General features: G+C 49.4%; 1 protein-coding gene across 3 annotated transcripts; it reads left to right on the top strand.

Annotated features, from left to right (window-relative positions):
* The first annotated feature begins 854 nt into the window (after positions 1-854).
* On the top strand, positions 855-8,779 carry CD8A (CD8 subunit alpha). 3 transcript variants are annotated; one of them, XM_086326617.1, is made up of 6 exons: positions 855-1,759; positions 1,873-2,238; positions 2,786-2,902; positions 3,117-3,227; positions 4,683-4,713; positions 7,477-8,779. In XM_086326617.1, the coding sequence occupies exons 1-6, from the start codon at positions 1,708-1,710 to the stop codon at positions 7,526-7,528; spliced, it is 729 nt and encodes a 242-aa protein (XP_086182743.1). In that variant the 5' UTR covers positions 855-1,707; the 3' UTR covers positions 7,529-8,779. The 3 variants fall into 3 exon arrangements, with proteins under 3 accessions (XP_086182743.1, XP_086182744.1, XP_086182745.1); XM_086326618.1 differs by lacking the exons at positions 4,683-4,713; positions 7,477-8,779 and adding an exon at positions 3,906-4,031 and having other exon boundaries at positions 1,571-1,759; XM_086326619.1 differs by lacking the exon at positions 2,786-2,902 and having other exon boundaries at positions 1,572-1,759.
* Positions 8,780-10,273: the final 1,494 nt, after the last annotated feature.

Raw genomic sequence — 10,273 nt, 5'->3', positions numbered from 1 at the left:
CACCTGGCAGACCTCATGGATGGGGCAGCCACATGGAACAGATAACACCAGGTCGTTTGTCTCTAGAAACAGGCGGCAGCAGCATGAGGGGCGTGCACTGTGGCAGGGGTCCCCAACCCCTGGGATCTAACACCTGATGATCTGAAGTGGAGCTGATGTAATAATAATAATAAAGGGCACAATAAATAAAATGTGCTTGAATCATCACCAAACCATCCCCTGCCTCCAGTCGGTGGAAAACTTGTCTTCCACCAAACTGGTCCCTGATGTCAAAAAGTTTGGGGATCGCTGCACTATGGGATGTAAAGTGGGAAGACCCGGAAGAAATGAGAGAGGGGACCCATTATGGGGTGGAAGGTTTCAGGACAGCAGCAGACAAAAAAGGAAGGGGCCAAGGGTGTATCAGGTTCAGACAGGAAGAACCATCTCCACCCAGGCTGACACATGTGCCTGCCAAGCACCCAGAGCCAGAATGAGATTCAGATTCCAAGGCTTGGGAGCTGGCCAGGGGCTGAAACAGAAGCGCATTTCAGCATGGGGAGCCCACAGTTCAGATCATCAGTGGCGCTAGTGAAAAAGAATCTGCCTGCCAACACAGGAGACACAAGAGACCCGGGGTTTGATCCCTGGCTTGGGAAGATTCCCCTGCAGTAGGAAAAGGCAACCCGCTGGCAGTATTCTTACCTGGAAAATGCCACGGGCAGAGGAGCCTGGCAGGCTACCGTCCATGGGGTCGCAGAGTCAGACACGACTGAGAGCACCATCAGTCGTGCATTATGGGCATGTAGTGGGGGGTGAATAGGAAAGACCAGGGCAGGGGCCTGGGCAGGAGGCTGGGCAGGGGGCTGGGCAGGGGGCTGGGCAGAACCAGCACTCAGAGGCTCCAAGCCAAGGCAGGGCTGAGCTTCCACGCAGACCTGCAGGTCACCAGGAGGCTTCAAGAGTGACACCATCACATTCCCTTTTGGAGAATACTGTTCACAGCAGTGTGGTTGGGGGACTGGCCAGAACAGGGGCTAGTGTGGAGGCTGCTGCAGTGGCCTCGAAGGAATGAGGCTGTGGTGGCCAGGTTTAACTGCTGAGGAAAGAGCACGAGGAGCAGAAAATCACAAGCCCCACACACTGCTTGACCGGCTGACTGGTGGAAGTCTCCTCAATGGAAGGAAGAAGGTCTTTTCCTCTGTGGGCACCCGGATTCCCCTGTCCGAGTTCCCCAGACGTGGGCCAGTCACTAACTCCTCTTAGTCTCAGCCCTCAGGGCCCAATTCGCAGGGATCTAAAGCCCCAAGTTGTCGGTGCCAGGGCCACTTTGAATGAGGTCGAAGGAAGTGGACATTTCTCTTGCCTTCCTGCTTGCTCACCCTCCCTTCTAGAAATCTCTCATTTCTATGTTCTGCCTCTGTCACACCCACAAGAGAGCCCTTCCAAGGGCCACGTCCAACCATCCTTGTCCTAGTTCTCCACCCGGCCAGATTGCCTCGACGGCCCCCATTCACGGACCCCCACACGCCCACCCCTCTCTGGGCTGGCGGGTAACAACCGCGAAAAGGAGGGCGACTCTTTTCTCCGCGGGGCTTCAAGTGACATCACATCCTCCGAATGCGAAATTGGGCTCGGCGGCCGGTCGAAGGGCGAAACTTCCCCCGGCCCGGTCGGTGATCCACCGGCTCCTGCGCGCCTCGGAGTTTCTGCGGCGGGGAGAGCGCCATGGCCTCACTCTTGACCGCCCTGATCCTGCCGCTGGCCCTGCTGCTGCTCGGTGACTTGGCGACCCCTGGGGGAAGCGGGGGCGGGGCTGGCATGGGATGGGGGGGTCGGGGGGGTGGTGCGGCACGGGGCTCCCGGCTCAGTCTCGCTGCCCGTGTCCCGCAGATGCCGCCAAGGTCCTCGGGTCGCTCTCGTTCCGGATGTCGCCGACGCAGAAGGAGACCAGACTGGGCGAGAAGGTGGAGCTGCAATGCGAGTTGCTGCAGTCCGGCATGGCCACAGGGTGCTCCTGGCTCCGCCACATACCCGGGGACGACCCCAGACCCACCTTCCTAATGTACCTCTCCGCCCAACGGGTCAAGCTAGCCGAGGGACTGGACCCCAGACACATTTCCGGCGCCAGGGTCTCCGGCACCAAATTCCAGCTCACCCTGAGCAGCTTCCTCCAGGAGGACCAAGGCTACTATTTTTGCTCGGTCGTGAGCAACTCGATACTGTACTTCAGTAACTTCGTGCCTGTCTTCTTGCCAGGTTCGGGCGGCCCGGGTGGGCTTTGGGTTTCACGTCTGAGTCCGTTTTTCACACGGACACCGCTACGTTCGAGTCTCTTGGGGTTCGAACCTCTGGGGGCTACTTAGATACTGTTCCCAATTCACAGAGGAGAAAACTGAGGCTAGGGTGTGACTGGGTAGTAATTCAAGGTGACTTTTTAGGTCTGGTTGATCTGGGCTCGAGTTCCGGGCTAGTATGATCCTTGGCAAGTTATTGCACTTCAATTATCTGAGCTTCCCTCTGCTGGTCAGTAGAAGGCGGGTGTCCCACCGTCCCACCCCCGCCTCCTCCAAGCCCTCGAGGTTTCTGGTGGGGCCCTGGAGAGAGGCCGGGCGGAGGGGCACGGGCCTCTGTGTTCATGTCCAAGGCACCCAGTGCACTCAGACGACCAGGCGGTCTTTCAGCATCTCCCTGCGCTGAGCGCCGAGCTCCGCTGAGCCTCTACGGCTCCTCCAGTGGCTAATCCGAAGGGTTCGCGGCCACAGCTTCAACGCGGCCCCTAACCACTTCTCCGTTGCTCCCGTAGCGAAGCCGGCCACCACGCCGGCGATGCGGCCATCCACGCGGGCGCCCACCAGCGCGCCGCAGACTAGGTCGGTCTCTCCGCGATCAGAGGTGTGCCGGACCTCGGCGGGCAGCGCAGGTGAGGCGGGCGCGGCAAAGGCCCTCGCCGGGGCCCCACTGATCTTCCTAGCAGCCCAAGCGGTGGGGAAACGAGAGCCGGAACCGGGAAAGGGATATGCCCGCTTCAGCGGGGTGGGATAGGGTCGCGGGGCGGGGTGGGGGGGGTAGGTTTCCCAGGGTCGGGGGGGGATCCCGAGCCTTCTCCTAAATGTCCGCGTCTTCTGTGTCGTCAGTGGAAACGAGCCGGCTGGACTTCGCCTGCAATATCTACATCTGGGCTCCCTTGGTCGGGACCTGCGGCGTCCTTCTCCTGTCATTGGTCATCACAGGCATCTGCTACCGCCGTAAGTCCTGGGGAATCGCGCGGGAAGACAGCCCGATTTTTGCAGCGCTTTGGTCTAGGCCGCCCTTGCGGGCAGTTCAGTTGGGTTCGGATTTCTGGAACTTTGAGCTGCACCGCAGGGCCAGGCACTGCCTATGTCTTTCCTGGAGAGAGTACGCGGGGAAAACCCCTTCTCTTTCCACACCCCGGGAAGTTTTTAGGAAGGCAGAGCCCCATCCCCGGAGCGGCAGCGGCAGGGGTGGGTGTTACACCCGCAAAGCCCGCAGGTCTGGGCTTATTACAAACGCCTGGGATGGAGGCAGGGCGGGGCCCGGCTGTGGCCCGGGGACCAGTGCCCAGGAAGCCCGGGTCAAAACCACTACAGGCAGTGGTTTATCCTTGGCCCCCTTCTTGTGAGCCCCCACCCCAATTTGGATCCTACTGCAGGTGGCCGTACTAACCCACGTTCACCCACGTCTGTATTTGCAATGCTTTTTAAATTGATGTAAAGAGGGGTGGGAAAGAAGACCTCACCTCAGTTCTCAAGAGTTAAATGCTACTTACTGCATAGCACTATATTCAATATCTTGTAATTATCTATAAGGGAAAAGAACCTGAAATATTTGTTTACATATATATATATATATATATATATATATATATATACATTTACATATATATGTATATGTTATTCCCTCAGTCACATCCGACTCTTTGGGACCCCATGGATTGTAGCCCACCAGGCTCCTCTGCCCATGGAATTTCCCAGGCAAGAATACTACAGTGGGTTGTCATTTCCTCCTCTAGCAGATCTTCCTGACCCAGGAATCAAACCTGGATCTCCTGCATTGCAGGCAAATTCTTTATCACCTGAGCCACCAGGGAAGCCCCATATATTTACATGTATATATATATTTACACATATAAAAACTGAATCACTTTACTATACATCTGAATCTAACACAATATTGTAAATCAACTATACTTCAATTTTTTACTTTTAGTAATAATTATTAAAACCATAAAATGTAAATATATTATGCTTTATAGCTTGTGTTTTAGTAACTTAATCTTCTTTTCAGTGTCAATCATTATTATGCACTGTCATTTTACAAGTTTACTTTATTATGATGTATTTTTTCCAAATATTTACTTATTTGGCTGTGCTGGGTTTAGCTGCAGCACGTGGGATCTTTTATTAATAGTTTTAGCATGTAGGATCTAGTTCCCTGATCAAGGATCAAACCCTGACCCTCTGCATTGGGAGTGTGGAGTCCAATACACCTGACCACCAAACACCTATGATGTATTTTTTATAATGTTGATGTAGTTATTGTTTGCTTTGAAAAAAATAGTCATAGCCACACTAGAAAAAACTTATAATCCTAAATAAACAGGAAAAGTGAAGCAGAAATCATGTTTGGAACTGTTGGTCATGGTGAGATAATCATTTTACCCCTTCTTTTTCCTTAACCAGGGAACCGAAGACGTGTCTGCAAATGTCCCAGGTGAGTCTCTTATAATCTCTGGACCTGCTCATCCCAGGGAGCAGATGGTGGGGATCTTTTCCAGACAGAGGCCATGGCAGCAGAGTCCTGAGGTCCAGGGAGTTACTATAGTGTCTGAACAGATGCAGGCAGAAAGGTGACACTGGGGAGGACATGGAGGTGAAGCTGGACTAATGGAAAGAGCAGTGTGATTTCAGGAAATGTCCATCTTATTTGACCTAACCTGAAGTATTCCCCCACTTAATCCTATATCCATGAGTGCTCAGTCATGTCTGACTCTTTGCAACCCCGTGGACACCCACCAGACTCCTCTGTCCCTGGGATTCTCCAGGCAAGAACACTGGAGTGGGTTGCCATTTCCTCCTCCAGGGCATCTTCCTGACCCAGGGCTTGAACACACTTCTCTTTCGTCTTCTGCATTGGCAGGCAGATTCTTTACTACTGCACCATCTGGGAAGCCCCCAAAGACCTGAGGTTCTTTTATCTGCATGATTCCGTCTGAATCTTGTTGTCTTCCTTTCTTTCATAAATATTGATTTCTTTCTTTTAAAGTTTTTATTTATTTGGCTGCACTGGGTCTTCATTGTGGCACACAGGATCTTTAGCAGCGCATGTGAACTCTTAGCTGCAAGCATGTGGGATCTAGTTCCCTGACCAGGGATCAATCCTGGGCTCCCTGCATTGGGAGCACAGAGTCTTAGCCACTGGACTATTAAGGAAGTCTGAGTCTTGTTGTTTTCTTAAGAAAACTTTTTTTATTTTCCCATTGGTTTGGTCTAGCTTTTTGGGGTGGGAGGGGAGAGTCAGTTTTATCACCTGAACCAAATATCACTTGATTAAAAAAAAAATGGCCTTAGTTGCTCATTTCCCTGTGGCAACTCAGGGCCTTGATTTACTGCCAAGGACTGGAGGGGGAAGAAGGGGAAGTCAGGGATAGAGGCAAAGAACTACCTGGCAGTTCAAGTGACTCCCTCATCCAATTCCAGCCCATGATCATTCTGACATGATCAGGAAAAGACATAAGTGAAAAATGGTGTCTGAAAGAGAGGCCTCAGTCTCCTTTCTCCTTCCAGCTTAGTCTGAGGCAGCACTGCCCTAACATCTAGCAAGTGCCCTCGCTAGCCCAGCACAGTGATGGGAGTCACACCCAGGGAATTCCTTATGCTCACAGCAACCCAATAGGGGAACATCACAGTGCCATCTCACAGATTACTGGCTCAGAGATCAGGAAATCTAGTCAAGGTGGCAGAGTCATGCTTACACGTTAGCTATCAACAGTGCTGTTATTTAGTTGCTCAGTTGTGTCCAACTCTTTGCGACCACGTGGACTATAGCCCACCAGACTCCTTTGTCCATGGGATTTCCCAGGCAAGAATACTGGAGTGGGTTGCCTTTTCCTTCTCCGGAGGATCTTCCTGACCCAGAAATTGAACCCGCATCTGCTGTTTGGCTGGTGGATTCTTTACCACTGATCCACCCATCAATAATATTGGGTTGGCCAAAAAGTTCATTTAAGTTTATCCCAAAACCCAAATGAACTTTCTGGCCAACTCAATCATAACAACCTTAAAGTTTACCAGTGCTTTATATATCTGAATATATATAAAGTTTTTAAGTTTCAAGTTTCATAACAACCTTTAAAGTAGTCAGTGTGGTTACCATTTTATAGATGAGGAAACTGAGGCTTAGGACCTTTAGTGACTCGTCTGAGGCCATACTGCTAGCAAGCAGGAGAGTTGCAACTTCTGTTCAAAGCCCAGGCTCCTCTCTGTGGTTGGGGGCCAGGGCAGAGAGGGTTAACGATAACCAACTCTATTCACCAATTCCTTTCAGTAGATGAAAATGTTTCAAGTTTTATACCTGAGGTTTGCATTTCACACTCCTTGATATTTCTCTGCAGAAACCCAAGTTCAGTGTCTTATACATTGTTATTTTTTAACAATGGAAATGTAATGAATTTCCAATGCATATACTAAAGGTGATATACCAATGGATATCCTTTAAGAGCAGAGAAGGATTTTTTAGCAGTTTCAATATTGGAAAGTTTTTGGAGGAGAATCATCCGTTATCTCTATCTTTTCTGAAATTTTGAAATGAGTGAGAATAAAATTCTGTCCCAAAATACAAAACCATGCAGATTAAAACTATGAGAAATTCACACACCTGAGTTAATAAGCTCAGTGATGACCAAGGGCAGCTCAGCTTCAACCCAGATGTTTTGGAGGATGGTGTGTACAGACATGACACTCACGATGAATCAGCCCATTTAGAAGGTGCTAGCCCAGTAGTGAATTAACACATCAAATTTGGGTTATCAAAGGGAATTTTAGGTAAAGTAGCTCTACTTGACTGACAGACGGTGGTTCATTCACATCCTCCCCTATCGCTGTGATCCTCTCAAGGGCTGAGAATCAACTCAGATGATGGCTTGGTTATCAGCTTGCTTCTCACACCTCCATGGGGACCTTGACAAAGTCCCCAAGAAGCTAGACTAACTGGCTTCAGATGCTGCCTCCAACCCCTCCTAGCTACGTGACCTTGGGCACATTCTCCAGCTTCTCATCTCAAGATGGCACAAGGAAAGTTCTTGGCAGGGTTGCTGAGGTCCTTCACCTAGTCCCATGCTGGTGGCCTGAGGACAAGTCCTCAGACCGCCCTGAAGGCTGGGAAGCTGGTGGAGGTGTGTGTGGGTAGACATGAGTGGATGCTGCATCAAATTTCAGGGGCTCTTGCTGCACTGACAGTCACCCACCTCTCTTTCAGGCCTGTGGTCCGACAAGGAGGCAAGCCCAACCTTTCAGAGAAATATGTCTAACATGGCGATGGGCCCCGTGTGACAGCCACTACAAGACTTCGCACTGAGAACTCTCCTGAGATCCTTCCCTTTTGATTTCTCCCTGCTTCCTTCCTTCTCGTTATTATTATTTTTCATGGGGGTGGGGTGGGAAGAGTTACTTTTTCTTTATTATTTACTTTGATACAAAACAAGACACTCGTGTCTAAGGCATACCACAAGGGTTATCATGCTGTTGTGCTCCCATACTCGGGAAGAGGGCGGGCGGGCCAGAGCTACCGCAAGCTCTATTCTCAGAACCTGGCTGTGAGAACTGGTGGGGGCCTCCGCACCCACTCAGCCCCAACTTCTCCTCCACCCATTTTACAAAAGAGGACGCTGAGGCCCAGAGATGGGGAACAGCTGGATCAGAGTCCCAGCAGGGCTCCACACAACTGAGATCTTTCTTCTGGAGGCCTCTGTCTCAGCGTGGGGAGCTGGATCTCAAGCCTCAGAGAACTAGTTATTTCTGAAGCATCTGTGATAGACCCATGACTGCACCCAGAGCCTCGATGAGGTAATGAAATAGGACAAGAAAACTTGACAGAGTTCTGTGATACTGCTGAACAGGATCAGATTATTTTTTTATAATCAAGCATGAAATGATACAGATAATAGGAATTCTTCCAATGAAGTGGAAGGAGTGAACTGAATGATGGAAAATGAGCAACCTGACCTCTGAAGAAAATCTCTGGGAAATCCCAGCCTAGAGATGGTTCTCCCAGCCCTTGTGTTGCAGAAGGACCCATGAAAGAGGAGAGGCCACCCTCTGCAAGCATGATTTGAGCGTTAGGAAAGTTGAATGGAGTTCAAGTCTCTCTAAACATTGAGATTCCGTATTCAAACATGCTCCTGGGTTATCGGTGAGTTTTTATAGTTTGTAAAGGGAGAATTGTGACCGAGCAGCTGGCACAGGCCCTGGCCACCCCAGGCTAGCAGCTGAGGGGATGTGCAGACACTGGTGAGGAGGCTACGAGCCCAGCTGCAGCCCTACAAGGCATTTCCTTTCTTACTGTGTTCTGCAAAAAATGCATGCTCACTGGGAGAAAAAATGTAGCTAAGGTAGTAAGAATCATCCGTCATTCTTTACCTCAGGGATAATCCATTGTTAATATTATGGGCTACATTCTTCCTGATTATTTTCTGTGCCTACATATAAAATATGTAATTTTTAAAAATGGGATTGCACTATGCTTTTATAAATGGCTTTAATAAACAAACGTTTATGGCTTACTTCTTAATAGCAAAGTCGTATTTCATTTGTGGTTGTGCCATTATTTAACCATGACTTGATATTTCATTGTTTCCAATCTTCCACTACCTGTAATAACAAATACTACTAAAAAGTTGCAGACATCTTGAGGACAAACACCTGACATTCTTGGGTCACTGCCCACTTTCACCTCAGACTCCCCATTTTCACATCAATCAAAATCAATTCGTCTCTTCTTGTATCATCTTCCTTCATTTTGTTCTTCCTTGGTAACAGATGAGTTGCTACTCCTCTCGTAATAAATCACAAACTCTTCATTTTGTCCTTCAGGTGAAATAGACATACGGAAAAGTGCACAAACTGTAAGCGTACAATTCCAAGTCATTATTCAATGAACTCTCACATAGCTGGCACCACATCGGAAACAGAACTTCCCCTGCCCTCTAGAAATGGCCTTCCACAGCCTTAATTTTAAAAAGCAGTCTACTTTTAGAGAACAAAAATCTAGAGGAAAAAGTATCATAAGTGTGGGAAAGCAGAAGAGAAACTGGGAAGGTTTCTTCAAGACAAAATCTGGCTCTGACCCCTCCTCCCAAACCCATCAAGCTAACCAGAATGGGGATGGAGGGGGCGCACCCCAGGGACAGAGGCCTAGCTTGGAGAGGGTTGCAGGCTCTGGGCTGTCTCTGTGTTTCCTGAAAGAGGTGAGGAGGAGCATTCCTCAAAGGGAGGAACAGTAAAAGGGCCACATTCTTTCTGGGCTACATTCTTCTACATTTTTTCTCCAACCTGCAGCTCAGGTGTGAGCAACTGGGAGCCATGAGGCTCCAGAAAGGATTAAATACTCCCTGATTTTTTTTTTCATATCCCCCACGAAAGGGCTGGGCTTCCCTGATGACTCAGGCAGTAAGGAATCTGTGCCTGGTGGGCTACAGTGCTTGGGATCGCAAAGGTCAGCACGACTGAGCAACTGACACATACATGAAAGGACTTCTTCACTCAACACAAATAAAATGGTAAAACAACAATTTGGAGATTAAAAATATTAACACAGGAAAAAGCAAGCCTTAGAACTGGCCCTCGAGACCAGGAAGAAAATAGAGCAGCAGTGTACAGAGCAGGAGGCCTAAGGCACGCCAGGGGTGGGCTGTGAATCTAGGCTCAGGGCTCACGGAGACCACAGACATCCAGCCTGCTCGTTCTACACATGCAGGAGGACCGACAGTTCAGAGCCGGAGGCCTCAGTCCCAACAGTCTCTTTTTTTTTTTACTTGCCGATCTGTAGCCTGAAGCACTGGTTTTTACCAATTTTCCTATGTGAAAGATGCCCACAGCACATTTTTGGACCCCGAAAAACAGGAACTTAGAGAAATCACTTATGTACTAGGCAGTAAGCTTGGTTCAGCTGGCCAGAATCCAGTTTCAACATTTAATAAGGATGCATTCTCTTATCAAGACCATAGTCTAATTGTTGAAGAAAAAGAGAAATTGGTTGTTTCTTTTTTCCAGCTTTT

The sequence above is a fragment of the Bos grunniens genome, chromosome 11 (genome assembly GCF_055505025.1).
Source record: "Bos grunniens cultivar Pamir isolate PY7600 chromosome 11, Bosgru_T2T1.0, whole genome shotgun sequence".
NCBI lineage: Eukaryota > Metazoa > Chordata > Mammalia > Artiodactyla > Bovidae > Bos > Bos grunniens.
Note: the sequence above shows the minus strand (reverse complement) of the source record. Positions and strands in the feature narration are given on the sequence as shown.